General features: G+C 35.9%; 1 protein-coding gene across 7 annotated transcripts in view; it reads left to right on the top strand.

Annotated features, from left to right (window-relative positions):
* Window positions 1-469: 469 nt before the first annotated feature.
* The window catches only part of DTHD1 (death domain containing 1), a 77,746-nt gene continuing 54,944 nt past the window's right edge, over window positions 470-23,271 (top strand). For 4 of the 7 annotated variants that reach the window (XM_070506069.1, XM_070506066.1, XM_014859349.3 and 1 more), the window contains exons 1-5: window positions 470-949; window positions 2,931-3,546; window positions 7,233-7,563; window positions 10,142-10,321; window positions 11,436-11,680. In XM_070506069.1, coding sequence (XP_070362170.1) covers window positions 679-949; window positions 2,931-3,546; window positions 7,233-7,563; window positions 10,142-10,321; window positions 11,436-11,680 — 1,643 coding nt within the window. In that variant the 5' untranslated portion in view covers window positions 470-678. Of the gene's footprint in view, window positions 950-2,053; window positions 2,164-2,930; window positions 3,547-7,232; window positions 7,564-10,141; window positions 10,322-11,435; window positions 11,681-23,271 lie in introns of those variants that run through there. The other 3 variants (XM_070506070.1, XM_070506067.1, XM_070506071.1) reach the window with 3 other exon arrangements.

Genomic DNA, 23,271 nt, shown 5'->3' with positions numbered 1-23,271 from the left:
TTGAGGAAGATTAGCCCTGAGCTAACTACTGCCAGTCCTCCTCTTTTTGCTGAGGAAGCCTGGCCCTGAGCTAACATCCGTGCCCATCTTCCTCTACTTTATATGTGGGATGCCTACCACAGTATGGCGTGCCAAGCAGTGCCATGTCCACACCTGGCATCTGAACCGGCAAACCCCAGGCCGCCAAGAAGCGGAACGTGCACACTTAACCACTGCGCCACCAGGCCGGCCCCTGCATTCATAAGTATTTTTAAGTCTCACATAGGAATCTTACTAGCAATATTGTTGAAACACTTTACCTTTGATTAATAAACTCATTCTACCACAGAATTCATATTTTGTTGCCTTGAAACAAGCATAAATGGGGAGTCCATAGTATATTGAATGTGTAAAACTTCCACGGAGAGTTGGATTGTGTAAGCTGGCTCTGTCCCTGTGATTAATCTCTTCTGTACACAATGGCATCCAGGGTGCAGGAACGCCCCTCCCTTGGTCACCTAGTAACTTTTCACTGGTCAACAACAAGCTGAATAAACTATTATGTTGCGGAAAAGTGCTTGGCTAGCCGACTTGGATTATCTCCTAGATTTTAAGAGAAATAACCATCGCCAAGTTTGAATTTGCTAAACCTTTGGGCTTTGCTGGCAGGAAAAAAGCATTCCATTTTTGGAGCATAAAATGGATACAGAAGACATGGGCTCAGGTAAACTAGGCCAAATATTGAAGCAGATTTGGAGACAAAACCTGATGCTAAGGCAGGCGCTCCAGGGCGATGACCATTGGGGAGGGGCTAGTGGGGCCACTTGGATAGCCACAGTGGTCTTTCTGGGTCAAGAGCTCAGTGGAGCCCTTCACCAGCTCTTGGAGCACACTGCTGGGACCCTGCGCTCCACCTGCCAGCAACTGTATATACTGCTTGACAAGGAGAATCACTGTTTCTGGAGACAAGGCAAGTATTTCTTTCATTTATTCTTTCTCTAAGAAATATTGATTGGGGCCACTCTGAGAGGAGTTAAGGAGCATACAAAGAAGGCTAAGATACAGTCTCCGCCCAAAAAGGACTAACAATTTAATAGGGGAAAGAAGATAAGACAAATGCACAATAAGGGAAGGGACATTGAGGCCACTTCCATTACAGACTTACAAATGAAGTGTGTTAAGACTTCATAAGCAGGCAAGATCCCATATTTAGAGCAGGGAATTGGGCATTTTGCTAGAACAAATGTGGTATTTAAACTGAAGCTTAAGGAACGAATTGGATTTATGCAGCTGGAACTTGGGAATCTTGAAAGAACATTCCAGGCAGAGATATTATTAGCAGGATCCAAGACTTAGAGGTAGCAAAATATAGGCCAAGTCTGAGGCAGAGCAAGTAGTTTTTCTATATTGGAATATGATGTTCTCTTTTTAGACTTATTTGAGCTTGACTCTATTAGTTGCAAAAACACTGGGAAGACTGGGGTGAGCTAGGATATGGAATTGGACCCTCTGACACACACTAAGAAGGGTGCAGTTTTTTGGGAGTAGTTATAGATGCTGAGAGGTCAGAAAAAAGGAAGAACATGGTATCTGATGAATATGATCCAAGACAACAGGTCTCTGAGATCTCTTGTTACGCTAGACAAGAAATTGGGGGGCATCATGAAATCCAACTCAATAATACAGCATCAAGGCAAGTGGGCAGGTCTCACCAATCAGGAATCCAGGGCACAAAATGTTAAGAAATTCAGTCTAGAGGGCAGATAGTGGGCTTAGGGGAAGTCTGTCCAAAGGCAGCAAGACCCAGAGACCATCAGCTGGAGCTCATAGCCAGGACTCAAGACTCTGGAGAGAATTGAGTGTGGTCCTAGGTAGCATATCAAGACGAATACTTATTCATGAAAATGATAAGGACTCAGCTACCAGAACAGGAGTTGGAAATAAAGACAGGGTCTCAGGTACAAGATAAAAGAACAAATTGTCAGAACTAGAGCCCGAAGGTCAGCCCAGATTAGTGAAAGGATGATTTAGTGATGATTCTGAAAACACTGAGTTATGGAGCCTTAACTTACATATTCTTTAGCTCAGAATTGAATTCTAAAGATTGGAAAGTTACTAAGTCTGCAAGAAGCCATCAGGTGACCCCAGCTGTGAGGAGAGGAGGGACGAACAAATAAGAGAATGGTAAGAAATGAGGATGGAGTGAGAGATGATATCACATCAGATCGTGGCGAGGGTTTACGCCAGAGAGAAGAGGCTTGACTTGGTTATTAGTCTTTGATAAGCCACTGCAGGTTCTAATCGGAGAATTGGTACAATTAGAGCTATTCTTTGAAAGACTAATTTGAAAATTGCCAATGATCACCAGCTCAGCAGGAAGAATAGTGTACACCTAATCCAATTATCATGGCAAACAAAGCACACAGTAAAATAACAGCACCTGCATCCGCAGAAGTAATGTGGCTATGGTATGCCTGCTACCCAAGTTTCATCTGGAATGTTCTGCTTAATTTTAGGCAAATAATTATAAGTGGATCATTAATAAACTATATAGTAAATTCAAAGGAAAGGGAACAATTCTCGTAACCATACCAAATGAGGAACGATTGAGGGAGATATTGACTTCAGTTGAACAGAGTCTTGGGGTGGGGGCGGGGGAGCACGGTCATGATGTGTCTGCAAGTATTCAAAGTGTTTTCAAGATGGATTAGAGGTACTCTTTGCCGTTACATTAAAAGGCAATTTGTCCCCAATTCCTGGATGTGTTAAAAGAGTGACAGTTGTACAAATAATTTCTCCTTCAGGAGAGAGAGAGACTTAAATGCCTGGTGAGGGTCTTTGTAGGTTTCTAAGATAGTCTTGTCATACCTCATTACATGTTAGTGGAGAAACATAGTTTGCTTTAGTTTTGAATTTATTCTTTTCATGTGTCCGTGTGTGTATGTGTGTAGAAATCATTACTTTCATAGACTGCCTCATGAAAATAAATGAATATCTGGGGAGCACTGTTACGCTTCTAAAGAGAGAAGAAAAGGAGATGTGTAATTTATGTGGCATGCGTGATGAATGTGATCCACTGCAGACAATGCCTGCCATTCAAGATATCAAAGCAACAGACATTGCTGCAAGAGAGGAACAAAATGTCATAGAAACAGCTACTGTTTCTCCTGCAGATGGAGAAGAAAGTCATTACACAAACCAGGTCCAGTTAAAACAAAATAAAACACATATGAGTTCAGAAATAGTGGAAAAAGAAAACAAGACATCATTGAATGGAGATGGAACGGGGCAAGAAGAGTCACAGAACAAAATGTTCCCAGATAATCCAGAAGTTGAAGATAATAAACAAAAAGAACACATGACTGTTGAGAACATAAATGGCAGCAGGGAAGAGATGCATGACGTAATCCAGACAACAGAAAGAGAAATTCAAGGGACCTCAGAAAGTCAAAGAGAAGAGATTACCACATCCTCAGTAACATGTGATATCTCCAATGAATATGTGAATAATGTTCTTCCCAATGATTCAGAGAGTCTAAAGCAAAAGAATAACATAATGGAAAAGGAGTAAGTAAATGCAATGTGAGAGATCTTGTATATGCTTACTTATATGTGTGTTTCTATAGTTAGTATCCATAGTATTTATACATGAATAAAATTTTATATTTCCATTTCAGATCCCAAAAAGGTACTGTAAATCAATAATTCAGTTTAAATCACTTCCATAACAATTTATATGGCTGCTATTACTAATATTATTTATTTCTTATAGCTTTAGGAAACAAGCATTAAAGGTGTCTTTAAAGGAAGAAGAAATTGACTATATAATAAATTATAATTTTTATTATAATTATTTATATTTTTATTATAATTTATTATTTATATAATAAAATGGTTAAAATGAATGATTGTCCAGAACATGGACTCCTTTCTAAATCGCTGCTCTTTCAATTATAATAAGTACCAGCTAAGAAGCTGTGGAGTGTTCAAATATTAGGAGAGAATTTTCTAGCCCCAGATTTATTTTATTTATATCCTGAAATAAATTGTCAGACTTGTTTTATTTATAAATCGTTATGAATTCTTACCCTGTGTCTATAGAACTCTAGGGGGCTCATGGATAAGCTTTGGGAAGTTGTTAAAATTGAATGTATATTTTCATACCTATTTTATCTTTATGGAGATAAAACAGAGCCTTAATCAGATTCTCAAAGAGCCCATGACTTCAAAAAAATGTTAACGTTGACTGATCTATTTTATGAATTATCTCCCCATAGAAGGGAGTAATAATCCCTATTTGTCCAAATAAAATAAAATATTCACAAACCATATTTTCCCAGCAAACTTAACACCTTTAGAAGGCAATGAGGAATAACGAAAAAAAAAATCACTGGTTTGGGAGTCAGACAGCCTTAAATTTTATCTCCTCTTTTATTACTCCTAGTTCTGTGACCCTGGGCATCTTGCTTTATTTCTTAGCCCCATTTTCTTCTTTGTAGAAATCATATATACTTCCTGGGCTTATTTGGTAAGGTGAAATGAGAAAATGAGGCAAAGGGTCTAGCACTGTGCCATTTTGCCGATGTTCACGCTCAGCTCAATGTTTGCATGTCAATTTATTTCACTCCCAACAACCCTCACTTTCTCTAGCTCCCACACACTACCAACGTTCAGTTATCCCCACCCTGCCATGATGTGTGATGCTCTTTCAGATGTACTATACCATTTCCAGGACAACACAACAACTGAGTCTCTGAGCTCAAGCAAGCCATTTTGCTCATTTTGACTTTAGTTATCTCATCTGTAAAATGAAGAGGTTGGGCTAGTTTAGCTGTGATGTCCCTACAGGTCTGAGAATCTAATGAATTCTGTAGATGTCATAGCAGTACATTTATGGTTTGAAAGACTTACTGCCCCTGCAAAACAACTATTAAAGTAGTCAGTGTGTGGTTGCCCACTGCACTTGAGAAAAACATCAACACTTCATATCCTCCCATTCAGAAATGACTCAAAGCATCAACAAATGAGTCATTGCTGAACCACTCCCTCTAACATCTCTTTAGGTGTTCCCTAGTTAGTGATTTCCTCTTTGTGGCATCCAAACCAATTCTGCTTGGCTTGCATATTTAAGGAGATGACTATTCATTTCAATCCCTCAGGCTAGGAAGCCATCATGCCACATAAAAGATGTGTGTTATAAACAAAACTGAGCTCAGAATCTGTTGTGATTCCTCCCTGGATACGTTTTTGAAAAAAGCCTATCTCTTCTAGTGTAGTCATCCTAATAGGTACAGACTCAAAGGGAAAGAAAACTAGAATAAACCAATGTGATAATTTCAGCAGCTGGACTAGATCTATATGATTAGGGCTCGAGGCAATGGAAGCATTTACAGATCTCCTCGCTCTACCTCATACATCAGTCTTTTGGAAGAAGAGTGTATTGAGATGGTTTCCAGGGCACAGAACAGAGTCATTTTTGAAGTCATACGAGACTGGGTCACTGTATCTTCTATTAAGCAATGTTCCTCATTTCCTGTCACCATCATGAGAGAATACTCAAATAGACCAACGTACTGGGTAATTTTCTATTCCTTCTAACTTTATGGGTTCAGAATTGTAAATATAAATAAATAACCCTCTCTACAATTCAACATTTTTTTTAGATTTCTGTGTTAAAGAGCACTGTACAATTCAATTTACTAATAATTTAAAAATAGTTAAACCTGATTATTCTAGAACTGGTTGTTAATGCTGTATTTGCTATAGAAGCTCTTATTTCTCTTTGATGTGGCTTATATTTCAGTCATTCCGTTGGTATGAAATGAGAAGTAGTAAAAGAGGAGAAACTCAAGCTGGTAATTTTAATATAGAGATCTAACATTTATTGAGCCCCCATTTTATGCTAAACCACTATTATTAAAAGCTTAACTATTTTATCTCATTCAATCTTCACACCATTGTGGAATAGGTATTATTTTCAGTTTGTAATGGATAAAACACCAGTTCTGGGGCCGGCCTGGTGGCGCAGCGGTTAAGTGTGCACGTTCTGCTTCTCGGCTGCCCAACATTAACCAGTTTGGACCCCGGGTACAGACATGGCACTGCTTGGCAAAAGCCATGCTGTGGTAGGGGTCCCACGTATAAAGTAGAGGAAGATGGGTATGGATGTTAGCTCAGGGCCAGTCTTCCTTAGCAAAAAGAGGAGGATTGGCAGTAGTTAGCTCAGGGCTAATCTTCCTCAAAAAAAAAAAAAAAAACAGTTCTTTGAAATGATTTGAGGAGGTATGATATTATACTAGAAAGCTTGGGCTTTTGGGTCAAAGATAGATATCTGTGTGATCTTCAGCAAGTTACATTTTCTAAGCCTCAGTTTCCTTATCTGTAAAATGGTGATGATAGTTGTACCTGCCTGACCCCATAGTGTGAGGATTGAATGAAATAACGTGTAGCCTAAAACCTGGTCCATAGAAAGGGCTAAATATTAGCTCTTTTAATAATAACTATTGCTATTTAAGGTCAAATAGTGACTGATGTCAAATTTAAATTCCAATCTACAAGACTCTAAAATCTTTGGAGAAGGTGTTGGTATAAAAAGCAAGAGTAAAACAAATGGTCAAAATAAGCTTTTGGATTGATTCGTTGAGAATTGTAAATATTCTGTTTCTAATTACCTCACTTAATCACATGTTTGCTGTACTTTTGTACCTTTCTCAGTTTTTCTAAAAAATGTAATAAATATCATCATTTGATCTAACATATTTAGACAATTCCAATACTGGATATATATTTACTCCTTTTTCTCAAAATGTAGGAAACTATTCAGGTATTAGTATTTGGTTTATCAAGAAGCTTCAGCAATCTTCGGATTCACATTATGAAGTGAAGTGAACAAAACTGAGGAATGAATCAACCACTTAAATAATAATAGTAATAGCAATAGTCACCAAAGTAGTAATAGCTAACATATATATCACTGTGACAGGCACAGTTTTTTAATGACTTAACATATAATAGTTCATTTAATTCTCACAGCCTTCTTATGAGATATGTATTGTTCTATCCTCACCATTTTACAGTTGAGGACACTGAGGTACAGAGAGGTTGAGTATCTTGCCAAGGTCACAGAGTCAGTAAGGAGGAGAACTGAGATTCACACCAAACAAGGTGGCTCTCGAGTTTGTGCTCTTATGCATTTAGCTATATATTACATAAATCAAATAATTCGAAAATGTTTTCCTTTTCTTTCCCGGCAGGTATCTTCATGTGCTGAGTGATGATACTGGCCCCCAAGTGTCTTGTTACATTACAGCACCAGCATACGTTCTACAACATCTAGAATGCCGGATAATTAATAGCATGAGTTCTTTAATAGTGAGTGATAATGAAGAGTTGGTCAGCAATGTCATCACTGTTGCGTGCTTAGATATGGAAAAGAGAATTCCATTTCCAATATGCATTGCAATTCCTTTTACGGCACGTTACAGGGGAAATTACAGAGACATCATGGTGAAAGTTTCTGATGTAAACCTTCAGACAAGTTACCTAACCCCAAAGGCACTGGAAAGACCACGAGGAAGTTACAAGGTTGGTAAATTCTTGGCTGCATCTGCATTTGTTGTTTGACTCCTCTTCTAAATATTACTCAAACTACCAGATTTTAGTGTAGATAGAACCGCTCCTTTGGTAACAAATGGAAAGGTTGGCAAGATGTATGCCAGTGAATTCGTGCTTTTTTGGCCATCCATAAAAATCAAAGAGCGGAAGTTATTGCCCAAAGTTAGGAATGAAGAACTAGGATCTAGGACCCAGCAAATGTTGTATTTTCACCTGAGAAAGAAAACCAAAATCATGGCTTAATTAGCTTCATGCCTTACACTAGTTTTAGACTAACATTTCTAGTGTGATAGATCTCTGTCTAAATTTAATAATGTTGAATCCCCAGATGGTAGTAGCTTTATTTTTATCATTCATGGGTTGGAGAAATATGTTAAAAATGAACAATTGTGTGTGTGTGTGTGTGTATGTCTTTTAGATAGTTATTAAGTCCGTAAATGGTGTTTAGTCTATACATGGTAGACAGTATATGTGGTAGTTAAGATGTGGGTTGTGGAGGAAGATTGGTTGGGTTTGAAATCTGGTTCCTACACTTTCTTGCTGTGTGAACTTGAGTAAATTATGTAATCTTGCTATGACTCAATTTCTTCATCTAAAAAATGAACGCAATAATAGTGTTTACCTGACAGGATCATAAGGATTAAGTGAGAAAATACACTTAAGAAGATAAAATGAAGCCTGTAAACACACGTTAGTAGTTACTAAATTGTCATTTTTTATGGTAGACTCTATTGTAATAACTCTGAGGCCCTCTAGGGTCCCAAATTCGTATGTTTTAAAGAGAGAATATACATAATTATTAAACTTAGCATTAAGTTTATGGGAACTAAGGTTTAAGGTTCTTCTGTGGGCCACTGAACTTATTTTTAAACAATTAAAATATTTGTCTTTTCAGCTATTTATGTAAGTTGTCATGGTTTGAAGAGGAGAGCAGGGAATAAATGCAAAAACAATTCCATTAATGTAAGAAATTCTTTATAGTACATCTCTCCTTTTACTGATTTGGGTCTTTTCTGAGTTTCAGACAAGGTTATATAGTTGGTATGAAAGCTAAGCCTGTTCTAATTATTTACTCCAATTCAGGCAACTGATACATTTTATATTTAGTCTAGGAAGCCCGTAAGTATAGTAGTCTGGTCAGTATTGCCCTTGATTGTAGCTTTTTCATCTTGACCAGTCTGTGTGACTGTCATAATAAAAACAAAAACTGCTCACAGCACATGTACTTTTCACAAAATGGGCATGAAAAATGCTTAGTAAATGGATAGTCAAAGCAAAAGAAAAAAAATTAAGGGAACCATTGTCTACTGGAAAGAATAAAAGCATATAATTTTCTTTTTACAGTTTTCTAATGGTAGTTATTCCTATTTTTAGATCAAGAAAATTTAAACCCTGAATTCTTTTCAAATTTTTATGTGGTTCATACAGCATTTGAGAATTCTAATTCTGGAGTCAGATAAAGCATCGTCAGAGTTTTGTTCATGACACTCCCTTGCTAAAAAACATTTCCAGTTCCCCAGTAACTGTCAAATGTGCTCTACACTCATGACAACCACCGTCAGTTCCCAGAAGATCCTCCTTTCTTACCTCTCACCTTTTTCCCTCCAGCCAATTAAGAACATTCATCGCGTCCTTTATTTTCCCAGTGACGGATATATGCAGTGATATTGTGAAATCTCTTTCTTAGTCAGTTTTCAAATGACAGATTACTTTCCATTGTGATTGTCCCTGAAATGTTTGTGTGTGTGTCTGCATGATTATCCACTCACGCCGGGGTGGAGTCAGGCTGCTGTTTTTGGAAGCGCGAATAGACCAAATTTCTTCTAAGTCCTGCTCAGTTTAAGCTTTGGTGATTATATAAGTAGATAATTTTGTTTTCATTTACGTACTCAGTTCCTTTTTTGTGTGACAAAAAGGCTTAAATAAGTGCCTGCATATATGCATTACAAATTTACATGTCACTATATAAAAATAGTGTCTTTTTGCAATCATTTGCTCCTGCTGCATGGAAGAGAGAAATAGAAAAAATGACTTTACTGAGAGATTATGAGTTGTCAGAAGGAAGAATTTGCTGACAGTACAGGTGCTGTAGCATTTGTGTAAACTACCCAAATGATGAAATTTCAGTACTTGGAATTCCCTAAAACAGAGTTGAATCTTCTGGATAAAGGCCAATATTTAAAGTCCACTCTGGTAAAGGAGGATAGGATTCCAAAAATAATTAATACTAGTGAAAACACTAAATGTGATTGCCCATTATACATATACATTTTGGGGGGAATTTAATATAAATTTAAAACTACATTCTTTCTTTCTTTTCTATCGTGTGGTCCAAATTTGAGAAACTCCTAGTATCTATTCATACTTCATCTCATGAAAAGACCATTCATTTGGGGTTAATGAAATCATCCTCAATTGTGGGAGATTACAGAGACAACATACACATTTTTTTTTCACAGTCGCAGGGTATGTACAGCACGTATTTCCAGAACAGTGCTGTGTTAATGTCCTTTGATGTCCTTGTCTTAATGTCCTTCAATCCTTACAGGGGACCTGTGCTGAAGTGAAAGTTTACAAGTTGGGTATCTTTTCTGTTGTGTCTTGTTTAAAGAAAGAGTCCTTCACAATAACAAAGAAAGGCCTTACTCTTAAGCCAAGCATGGATTCTCGAATATCCTTAAATTACCCTCCAGGAGTGTTCAACTCGCCAGTGCTTGTACAGTTAAAGGTAAATATTAGAAACTGGTGAGTTCCTTCTCACAGGAAGGAACTGTAAGATCTGTGAGATCTTGTGGGTCATCAAACATAGTCCTAAAAGGTGAAGAAGATAGAGATATTTAATATAACAGTAGATGAATTCATCTCCTACAATTTTAATGACCTAACATATAGTGTTATTAGTAATGAAGTGATGTTTTGGAGGATATTGAATCTCATCCCAAAATAAGTCCCTGCTTTATTTGAAAGGGTTTCCTAGCTAATATTTTGTGTTGTTTTATTTATGATGCTTATTGACAAAAACATATGTTGAGTATCTGTGATAGAATTGATGCCAGACATTGGGAGATTCACATGATTGGTGATTCTACCAGAAAGGATGGTAAAAAAGGGTACTTACTTAAAATATTTATGATTATGAATATTTGGTTATACTAAATTATAAAACAGCCATTTTTAGAACAAGGATTTAACATATACAAACACTATTTGCAAGGTGTGTAATGATGTATCAATGCACATTTTAGAAGACAGACTTTCTCCACATTCCCTTTCCTTCTAGCTTCAACTCTCCCCCATGCTCTCCGATTTCTTCTAGTTGTTACCATAAATGGTAAGCAAGGAAGAAAAGTGAGGAAGAAATGTTAGGAAGACAACATATTGTGAATAATTTATTCATAAATATTTTCCATAAACTTTGAAATATTGGAATCATGCTAGTTATTTTTATTAGTCATTCTTATGTAAGAGGAAACAAATAAATATAGTCTTGTTTCTCTAATTTCTGAAGAGCACTTGATCTAACAATAGTTCTAATTAGAAATTATGTAAAACGTCTATTTTGTTTTCTAGGTCATTTTGTTGCCTACAATTAAGAGCGTTTCTCAGTTATTTATAACATAGGACAGGGAACCTAGATTTCAGAAAGACTTTGTAAGAAGGAGACCAAATGCTGTGCTCTATTTTATAAATTAATGCAGTGTTGACGCCAGTAAATAATGCATACAGAAATCAATGGATCTATGTTCCATCAAATATTCAGAAACTTGGCTTAGAAATGTGCTGATACTTTGAATCTTTTGCTATTAAAATATAAGAATATATACATTTTTTTCTTTGTTTAGGTCCAACCAGTTGACCCCTCTCTGGTGGCATATTTAAAAACACAGCAAGATACTTCCTACCTGGTACTATGCACAAGTCCTCTGATTCATGTTCAGCACCCATCAACACACCCTTTGCAGGAGCCAGTCACTGTATTTCTACCTTGTTCTCCACAGCCTGATAAAAAGAATCTTAGGTCTGAGATAGAGCCTAAAAGAACAGCTAGTGCCACAACAAACAAGATTATACCTTTATACCTCAACAGGTGAGTTAGATCTTAATATCTCTAACTGACTTGATGGTAAACAAGGAAACTTAAAGGATTAAAAAAGGTAATCAGATGTCTTGTATTTAAACATAAGCATTGAAATATTATGAAATATTTTTAATATAGAAATAAAATATTGTGGATCTACAAAGGGAAATAATTTTAGCTGTAATGGGCCCAAAAGTACGCTGTGTGATAAGATGGATAAAAAGAGGTAAAATGAATCCTTGCTTTCAAAGAATTTATAATATGGTTAATTACAAAGATGTGATATGGTGATTTTAATTAATTTATTTGAGTGTTCTGTTAATAGAGGAAAAAGATTAACCTGACCTTTCCCAAAACAAATTAAGTTTGAATCTATATTTGCCATATAGATGGATTCCTTCCTTTCCTAATTTTTATAATTTAACAAAATCTTCACCAATAAGACAATTATACATATCAAGTTACCAGCCAGAAATGAAATTGGAGATGAAATGCCAACAACAAATAGGGTGCACTGAATAATAGTAATCCTGATCTTAACTTCTGTACTTTCATTTAATACTTTTCCTAATGAAAAAGGTAGAAGGGAATTTTCTATTCTTTGATTCTGAAGGGAAACTTTTTTCTTTGAAAAACTAGAAGAGGAAGAAACTAGTTCAGACACTTAATTGAAATAATAACTACTGTTAATTGAAAAGGTTAATGTGCCAGTTTCCTCATGTAGAGTATTTCATCCAATCTTCCTATCACTTTATCTTCGTTGTATCAGTGAGAAGAGTGAAACTCAATGAGACTAAGAACTTTTGCAAGTACCTGTACCTACCAACTGGTGCAGCCTTGGTGTAGACTCACACGTCTCTATTTCTAATCGTGACTCTACCTACCATCATTATTTAGTTTGAGGTTGCAAGGCTAGAAATTGAGAAGTGGATTATTTTTTCTTTCCCACTATGTTTGCAATTTAGAGGGCTGGAAATAGTAGAAAGTTGGGTTGTAGCTGGGAGAAGAAATCAAACTTTCTCTAGTGTTAGATCAATAGAGAGAAGATAGAAATATAGACATGATCCCGTTATATATACTTTCGCTACTTGGATACATATATATATCTCAAGCGGCAATTTAGTTAATCCATGTTCTTGTATATCATGGTAAAGTAAGATTTAAAACCAGAAATATACTGGAGATTCCAATTTAAAATGTATCAGTCTGATAGATTAAGACATTCTCTTTAAATATCCCCTAAGATACCTATATATATATTTAAAGATAAGAACTTAACCCTAAAAATTGATTCTGACTGGTAACCTGTGGTTAGAATCTAGTATTTCTACTGTCTATAGAGTGGATGGCAAAAGATTAATGAAAATAATTTGTGACTGCCATGTACTTTATATCATAAAACAAAGCAGCGGTATTTCCCAGAAAGATGATAGAAAAAACTATTTGGCTATTCCCGATTGTGTAACTGATAGTCTACGTATACCGATGAGAATATAAATTTATCCCTGTAATGTACAAATATCATTTTTGGAAGTGATTGGATCAGTGTTCCTTTGCCCCTCCTTTGTTATATTTCCACATACCTCAGACACAGAGCAGAATGTAGAGAGAAATTGGAGGCAGCATATTGCATTGCCAAAAATGAAATTCCCACAACCCTAGGGGTAAAGGTAGGTGCAATAAGAGCCCTAACAGAAATGCATACTGAGGCTGGCACATTTTCATACTCTCAGTCGATTCAAAGCATTCGAAATCCAGTTAGCACAGGTAGGAGAGGGTTACACCTTAGTCCAGAGGCATTTATACCTGGTAAAAATGACTGGACACTGAAAATTTGTTTAGAAGTGATGCATGCGGATCTGCCCTCCAAATATGTGAAAGAGATTCAAATGGCTACCAAACTGAAACTGGGTAGATGACATTGATTCAAGGATAAGAAAAAACAAAATCCTACATGGTATCTTAAGGAAAAAATCAATACCAAACAATACCAAGATTTCAGAAGAAGAATGAAAGCAACAAAAAAACAAGCTATAGAAATGAGGAAAAAGAACATCATCTTGACATTTCACAGAAATTTGAATAATGAGAATTATAGTTATCCAGAAAATATTACAGAAATCTATTTTGTAGGTTTAGTAGTAGGCATAATTTCCAAGAAACAGAAAGTCATCAGGACAGACCAGGAAAAGATGAAAGAACAAGAGGATGAGATACAAGATAATAGCTGAGATGGAAATCAATCAAGGCATGATAAGGAATCTTTTGAAGTGATGTAACCCAATAATTATAGTACCATTAAAGAAGATACCAACACAAAAATGTAATAATCAAAGGCACCGTTGAATTTAATTTTCTGATGTTGATTACAACCTTGATTTAGAAAGTGCTGATTGATTATGAGACAAAATTTACGAGAAAAATCCCATACTTAGACATAACATGGCAAATTGAAATGCAAGTTTAACTAAAATATAATTTTATAAGCATCCACTCAGCAGAAACAGATTAAGGAGTAAAATTAGTCTAGCCTCAGTCTCATTCTTCCCAGCATGAAATATCAGGAAAAAATGGACAAATTCCTTCACAGTTTTGAAGGGAAGATGTTGTGAAGTCAGAGTTTTAACCCAACAAAGTTTTTTTTCTTAATACAAGAGGTCATAAAGTGTACTACTCACATGTTATTAACAAAATAGATAAATAGATAAAATTAATGAGCTGACTGGATAAAGTGAAATTTAAGAAATCAAGAATAGAAGTCTTTTTTATTTTTAAAAACCTAGTATTGAACATAAATAATATAAAAGCAAAAGGAAAAAGAAAAAGTGAAAAAAGTTCATATAGCAAAGAGATAGAAAGAAAACAGCATGGTGACATTAAAGAGAAAACTTTAGATAATATAAATAAAATCATCAATTGTGACAATAAATAGAAATGGGTTAAACATAATTTATACTGTTGTCTATCTTAATCTTTAATATTTTTAATACTTCATAGGCTGTATTTAGGATGATTTCCTTGGATTTACCATATATTTTACCAATTTTCCCATCAGTGTTTAAATTGTTCGTTTTAATTGTTATTCTCATTTCTAAAAGGCTATGACTACATTTTAAAATTTTTTTCCAGGCAGCTTCATTTTTTCTTTAGGTTTTCTATTTCTTCCTTTATTCCTTTAATAATTGTAAACATACTCATTTTATGGTCTCATTCAGATTATTCCATCTTCTATTAGTGTGGTGTTTCCCATCGTTTCTCTTAGCATACTGTAATCTAGTACATTGTCTATCACGTTAATTCCATTCTTCCCCTTTGAAATTCATTTCCAAGTATTGATTATAATTTTTGATCAGATCAACTTTTGTTCTCCCCTGCTCTCCCACCCAAAGCAGCTATTGTGTGCTTCTTTGTTGTTTCTTGAGCCAATGTTCAAAGGGATTTTGATTGTTTTTGTTGTTTCCCCTTTCTGGGCTAATGCTGCCCTTTTGGGATTCCAGTTTTATAACTGAGTTAGTTCCAGCTAATGGCTAGAGCCTGTATCTGATGTCCCCGAGTACGTGTTAAAATGCAGCCCCCACACACCTAGTTTGTGTGCATGGCCAGTGGGATGGGGGCAGGCTGATGAGGGTGGAAAAATGTCATTTCTCCCTAATGCTATTGGTTTTATGATTATCTTATGCAAATGTAATATGTGAGTGATACACAAGAATATTTGTGAAATATGTGTGTTTTATCACACACTAATAAAATGGGCAAATTGGTAAAGCTACCACATAACTTAAGAAATTGGATATTATCAATACAATTGCATCTCCTTACTTGCCCCTCACTGTCCCATCCCATCTCCCTACCACAACTGCTCCTCATCCTTCCAAAGTTAACCAGTATTTGGAAATTTCGAATTATTCCTTTGCTTTTATTTACTTTTTTTTTTTTTTTGAGGAAGATTAGCCCTGAGCTAACATCTGCTGCCAATCCTCCTCTTTTTGCTGAGGAAGACTGGCCCTGAGCTAACATCCATGCCCATCTTCCTCTACTTTATATGTGGGATGCCTACCATAGCATGGCTTGTGGAGTGATGCCACATTGGCGAACCCCAGGCTGCTTAAGCGGAACGTGCGCACTTAACGGCTGCACCACCAGCCGGCTCCTTTTATTCACTTTTTAGTTTTGTCGTATATATTTTTATTCATCCCTATACAATGTCTTGTTTGGCTTTGTCTGTGTTTGAGGTTTGTAAAAATGCTATCCTACTGTGTATATTCTGATGGTCTTGCTTTTTCATTTATAGTTGTGTATGTTCATTCTCACTGCTATGTAATATTCTATTAAATAACTATGTATTTTATTTATCCATTTTCCTATTGATGGCCATTTGGGTTGTTTTCAATTTTTTGCTATAATAGTACTAATGTGGGCTTGGTGAACCAAGGAGTCGAAAGAAAGATTTCTTGGATTCTCAAGGTCTGGTAGTAGTGCTCCTTTATTCAGGGAATAGCATGGGGACAGGACCCATGGGCAGTGAAGAGCTGCAATGTGTTGAGGGCAGGGCTAAATTTATAAGGCATAGGTATGTGAGTTATTTCTTTACAAGACAAAGGAAAGATTATGTGAAACAGTCGTTAAAATGGTATCAGTGCAGGTAGGGTCTAGTTATTGAGTGGTCCTATAACTTTGGATATGAATCAGGTCCGATCAGGTCAGGACATCCTACACTTCCAGGAAGATGATGTAGATTGGTGTGTAGGGCAGGACGCCTGGGGCTTCTCTCCCTGGGGCAGCCTTGATCTTCACCAGCACTATTATCACTATTCTTGACTCAAAGAATATTTGTGCAAGTACTTCTTCAGGGTATGTACCTAGAAATCGAATTGCTGAGTAGTAGGATATGCACATGTACGGTTTACAAGTTTTACAAAATGGTAGAACTAAACTACAATCTCCCACTCTTGCTTCTCATCTTCTCTAGTCTTGCATATTGTCAGATTTTGTAATTTTGAAAATCTAATAGGAATAAAATAGACCTCATGTAATTTTTGTTTTTTTTTTTTAAAGATTGGCACCTGAGCTAGCAACTGTTGCCAATCTTCTTTTCTTTTCCTGCCTTTTTTTTTTCTCCCCAAATCCCCTCAGTACATAGTTGTATATTTTAGTTGTGGGTTCTTCTAGTAGTGGCATATGGGACGCCGCCTCAACATGGCCTAACGAGCGGCGCCGTGTCCACGCCCAGGATCAGAACCCTGGGCCACCGAAGCAGGGTGCTCGAATTTAACCACTCGGCCACGGGGCCGGCCCCCCTCATGTGGTTTTAATCTGCAATATTCTGATTACAATGAAGCTGACATCTTTCATAATGTCTTTTCTTAGATATGTTTGTTTCCTTAGATGTAAATTGTTAAAGTCACGTTTCTTATATATGAAATGTTCGTTGGTCGTTTTGAATTTTTTACATTGATTTGTAGGATTTCTTCTCATATTCTCAATGACAATCCTTCACCAGTTTCTGTCTTGTATTTTCATATTTATGTGCCAAATTTATCTTTTTTTTTATGATTAGTGCTTTTTGTCCTGGTCTTAAAATACTTCTATCTCCTGAAATGATGAAAATGTTCATCTTTATTATTTTCTAATTTTAAAGATTTGAATTTCATATACGTCTTTAAACCATCTGAAATTGACTTTTGCCTACAGCGTGAGGTAGGAATTCAATTTTTTTTCACATGGATAACATTTTCCAAGGATTGTTTATTGAATCTTTTTTCTTTCCCCAACAGTCTGCAATGCCTCCTCTGTCATAGAACACATTTCCTTATTCTGGGCTGTTCCATTGGTCAGTCTTTTAATCTAGTTTTCAGCCAATCTAACACTGTCTTAATAATTATGGCTTTATAATATGTCGATATCTGGTGGGTAAATCACATCCTATTCTTCTTCAGGAGAACTTCGGTTTTTCTCTTCAAACTCTCCCATTCAAATAAAATAGAATTAGTTTGTCAAGGTTCACAAGAAAAAACTCTGTTGGGACTTTTATTGTAATTGCTTCAAACCTATAGGTCAATTTGAGGGAAAATGACATCTTTACCATATTGAGTCTTTTAATCTATTACTATAATCTATTCTCCTATTTGTGTAGTTCTCTGTCTTCCAATGAAGTAAAAAGTCTTCATATACGTACTGCACTTGCTTTGCTAGACTTATTCCTAGATACTTTATTGTTTTCGCTAGAATTATAGATAGTATTTAAAATTTTTGTTTCTGTTTGATGGGCAAGTATATATATATTTATATATATATGGATATAGTGGATTTTTCTACATTGATATTGAAGCCAGCCACCTTTCTAAACTCTCTCAATATTTCTAATATTTTTTTGAGAATTCCTTCAAGCTTTTAACATAAATTCCTATATCATCTTTAAGCAATGACAGTTATGTTTTCCCTTCCAGATATCATGTTTAAGTTTTTAATCCATTTTGAGTTAACTTTTGTATACGGTTCCGATTTTGTTCTTCTGCATGTGGATATCCAATTTTCCCAAAACTATTTATTGAATAGAATGTCCTTTCCCCATTGTGTGTTTTTCACATCCTTGTCAAAGATCAATTGACTACAGATGTGTAGATTCATTTCTAGGCTCTCTGTTCTCTTCTGGTGGTCTATTTGTCTATTTTCATGCCAGTACCACACTGTTTTGATTACTGTAGCTTTATAATATATTTTGAAATCAAGAGTGTGATGCCTCCAGATTTAGTCTTCTTGCTCAAGATTGATTTGGCTATTCAGGGTCTTTTTTGGTTCTATATGAATTTTAAGATTTTTTTTCTATCTCTGTAAAGAATGCCCTTAGCATCTTGACAGAGATTTTATTGACTCTGTAGATCACTTTGGGTAGCATGGACATTTTAATGATGTTAATTCTTCCAATGCATGAGCACAGGATGTCTTCCTATTTGTCTGTGTATCTTTTTTTTTAAATAGAATTTTGCTAGATGTTTCAGTTGTCTATTCCTGCATATCAAACAACTCCAAACTACTCCAAATATTTATTATTTCTCATGACTCTGTGGGTTGTTTGGGCCTCAGCTGGCTGGTTCTTTTGTTGATCTTGCTTGAGGTCTATTCTGCATTCCAGTAAGATGGTGTCTGTGGGTTGGAAGTCCAAGATGGCTTTATTTACACGTCTGGAGGTTTGGCAGTGATAGCTGGAAGCCTGGCCTCAGCTGGTATGCAGAAATGGTTGGACCTCATTTTCTCTCCATGTAGCCCCAAGGCCTCTTTCTTCCTACCTGACTTCTCCATATGGCCTCATTCTGTCATGTGGTCTTTCCAGGAGTGTAGTGGGACTACTTATTTGGAGGATCAGGCCTGCAAAAATGCAAAAGCAGTTGCTGCCAGACTTTCTTAATTCTTAAGCCTGGAATTATCAGATCATCACTTCTGTAGCATTCTATTGGTTTTAAAGCGAAACACAGAGCTGCCTCTGGTTCACTGAAGGAGAGTGCTACACAAGGGCATGAATACTGAGAGATATGGCTAGCATCTTTGGAGACTAGCTACCACGTTTGGCATAAGATTCTAGACTTACATTGATTTTTTTCTCCTCTCTTTGGAGATATTATACCACGGTTTATGGATTTTATTATTGATGTTGTGAAGACCACGGTAAATTTAATTTTCATAACTTTATGGGTCACCTGTTTTATCTTGCTGGCTGTTTTTAAGATCTTTTCTTTGTACTCGGTGTTCTGCATTTTTCTATGATGTATCTCAATGGGAATTTTCAAAGCTTTTCCTGAGTGCCGTACATCGTGCTTCCTGAATAGATAGATTTATGTCTTTTCACATTCCTGGGAATTTCTTTTAAGTTTTCTAATCAAATATTTTCTCCGCTCCATTTATCCACTCTGTCCTTCTGGATTTCCAATTAGATGTCTATTAAACCACCTCTTTCCAAATTCCATATTTCTTTTCTTCTCTTTTGTATTTTTCATCTTCCTGTCTCTGTGCTATATTCTGTGTAATTTCTTCACATTCCAGTTCAAATACCACAAACATCATATACTTTTAAAATCTATTTTTAACCTATGAATGAGTTATTGTTTTCAGCAATTGTCTTTTTTATATATTAAGGTTCTATTTAGCTCTTATTCAAATCTTCCTAATCATTCTTGATTGTCTCCTGCTGCTTGCTTATTTTTATGATACTGTCCTTTATCTTGTTAAACTTTTCATATATCGTTGTTTTCATTTTGTATCTACCAACTCCGATACCTACAGTCTTTGAAGGTGTTGCATGTTGCTTCTGCTGACTGTTATTCCTGGTATTGACCTCCTTACTTGTTCGGGGACTTTTGTTTGTGAGCGTGTGTACCTGAGAATTCTGCAGGCATAAATGGACCTATTTTCCTCCAGATGGCGTTGGTTTCTGTCTCTGCTGAGAACCAGGTGCTACTTACCTGGGACTACTTTAGCCTCCTTGGGAGTCTTTGTCCAGGTCTCAAGTTCGCCTTTTATGGATGGGATCTCAAGGATCACCGTTTCTTGTTCTGCTCACTTGATTATCACTTACAGTTTTATTCTCCTGTATCTAAATTATTGAGAAGGAGTCTTCCCTTCGTTAGATAGATTACTATTTAATCCTATCATTCCTGTCTAGTTGTGCCCTTTCCTTCAACCCTGGTTTACAGGTGTTTTGAAGAGAAATTTGGGACATTCCTTTAAGAGTCCTCCTGCATATGCAAAACAACAACAACAATGTATTAAAAAGCATGTTTATCAGGATCTAGTTGGTTAGCAATAGGCAGGAAGAGGCCTGAGATTACTTATTCTCGATTTGTTATTTGTTAACCTTGTGTTTTGTATATCAAATTTATAATATTTTAGAGAGGCAACCTAAAAACAAAAGGACATTTTATCTATTTTTTTCAGCTTTATTGAGGTATAACTGACAAATAAAATTGTAAGATATTTAAAGTGTACATCAAGGTGATTTGATATATGTGTACATTATGAAAGGATTCCTTCCATCTAGTTGGTTAACACATCCATCACCTCACATATTTACCTTTTTTTTTTTTTTTTGGTGAGAACATTTAAATTCTACTCTCTAGGCAAATTTCAATTATATAATACAGCATTATCAACTATAGTCACCATGTTTTACCTTAAAAAATGTAATTTTATGAATAGTAAAATCACAAATGTTTTATTTTCCTTTGTATTGTTCAGCCAGTAGTATATTGTCAACACAGGTTGACTTCATTTAACAGAGTAAAATGGTTTCAGCAAAATTTTGAAGCAAATACTTACTGAGCAAATATGATTTTTCACATTTATTAAACTTGGAGGTAGTATACTGGAAATATTTTCAATTTATTATATACCATTGTACTTAAAAGCATGTAATGTTACCAGTGGATTGGAAAGCCAGATAAGGTAGAGCTCAATTTTATTTTTCATATCAAAAAGAAACTATCACCCAGAATAGCCGATATAACATTAAAGGAGAAGAACAAAGTTGGATGACTGACACCACCTGACTTCAAGACTTACCACAAAGCGACAGTAATCAAGACATGTGGTATTGGCAAAAGAATAGAAAATAGATCAGTGGAACAGAATAGAGAACCCAGAAATAGACCCACATAATACAATCAACTGATCTTTGACAAAAAAGAACAGGCAATACAACGGAGAAAAGAGAGTCTTTTCAACAAAAGGTGCTGGAACAAGCGAACATCCACATTCAAAAAAATGAATCCAGATACAGACATTATGCCCTTCACCAAAGTTAACTCAAATGGTTTCTAGACATAAATATAAAATGCACGACTATAAAACTCCTAGAAAATAACGTAGGTGAAAATCTGGATGGTCTTGGGTGTGGCAATGACTTTTTAGATACAACACCAAAGGTACAGTCCATGAAAGAAATAATTGATATGCTGGACTTCATAAAATTAAAAATTTCTGCTCTGGGAAAGAATGTCAGGAGAATGAGAAGATGAGCCGCAGACTGGGAGAAAGTATTTGCAAAAGACACATCTGTTAAAGAACTGTTAGGCAAAACATACAAAAAACTTTTAAAACTCAACAATAAAAAACCAAAAAACACAGTTAAAAAATGGGCCAAAGACATCTCACAGAAGAAGATATACATTTGGCAAATAAGCATATGGAAAGATGTTCCATATTATATATATATGTCATCAGTGAGGCGCACATTTTAAAAACAATGAGATACCACTACATACCTATTAAAATGGCTAAATTCCAGAACACTGAAAACCTCAAATGCTGGTAAGGATGTGGAGCAGCAGGAATTCTCATTCGTTGCTGGTGGGAATGCAAACTGGTACAGCCACTTTGGAAGACAGTTTGTTGATTTCTTACAAAACTAAACACACTCTTACCGTATGATCCAGGATCAGCATTCCTTGTTATTTACCCAAAGGGGTTGCAAACTTATGTCCACACAAAAACCTGCACAAGGATGTTATAGCAGATTTATTCATAATTGTCAAAATTTGGAAGCAACTATGATGTCCTTCAGTAAGTGAATGGGGTAAACAATGTCTATAACAACAGAATATTATTCAGCACCAAAAATAAATGTGCTATCAAGCTACAGAAAGACATGGACAAATCTTAAATGCATATTGCTAAGCTAAAGAAGCCAGTCTGAAAAGGCTACATACTGTATGATACATACTGTATGATAGGTACTGTAGACAACGTCTGGAAAAGGCAAAACTATGGAGACAGTAAAAAGCTCAGGGGTTGGAGTAGGAGAAGGATGAATAGGCAGAGTACAGAGGACTTTTCGGATGGCAAAAATACTCTGTATGCTACTATAATGATGGATACATGTCATTATACATTTGTTCAAACTCATAGAACATACAATACAAAGAATGAACCGCAATGTAAACTATGGACTTTGATTCCCCAGTTGTAGCAAATGTACCACTCTGGTGGCAGATGTTGATAATGGGGGAGGGTTTACATGTATGGGGGCAAGAGATATGTGGGAAGTCCTGTACTTTCCTCTCAATTTTGCTGTGAACCTCTTAAAATTGGTCTAAAAATATAAAGTCTAAAGAAAAGAAAAAGAATCTATCCTTGGAAGTTTCTCAGTATTGTCTGTTTCTACTTGTAGAGACAAAATGTTGAGGGGCCTTTGAGCATATCTTTATTACCTTGGGAAAAATCTTCTGAGTGTCTTTTATTGTGTGACATTAAAGCATTTATATGGGAAAGATGTGTCAGGGCACTCTCACACCTGAGAAAGGCAGCCTGGAGAAGACACCTGTTACTTTGTTTACCCAGCCACTTTATTTTTGGGAATTATACCACAAATTCTGGAAATTGTCCTTTCTATGTGGATCTACTGGGAGTTTTCATGTTCTTCAATGTCGCTGTTCCTTATAATTGAACACTTGACCCAAAATAGGCCAATTATAATTACCTTAATGCCTGGAATTGTGGATATGGGAAGAAGCTTGGAATCAAGAAATAGCAAGGTTAGTTATTCTTGAAAAAACAAATTGATTTAATAAAGGTTGATTATATTTTATGGAACTCCTAGTATATTAGAATGT

The sequence above is a fragment of the Equus asinus genome, chromosome 3 (assembly GCF_041296235.1).
Source record: "Equus asinus isolate D_3611 breed Donkey chromosome 3, EquAss-T2T_v2, whole genome shotgun sequence".
Classification (NCBI taxonomy): domain Eukaryota; kingdom Metazoa; phylum Chordata; class Mammalia; order Perissodactyla; family Equidae; genus Equus; species Equus asinus.
This window is presented reverse-complemented; position numbering and strand designations above follow the sequence as displayed.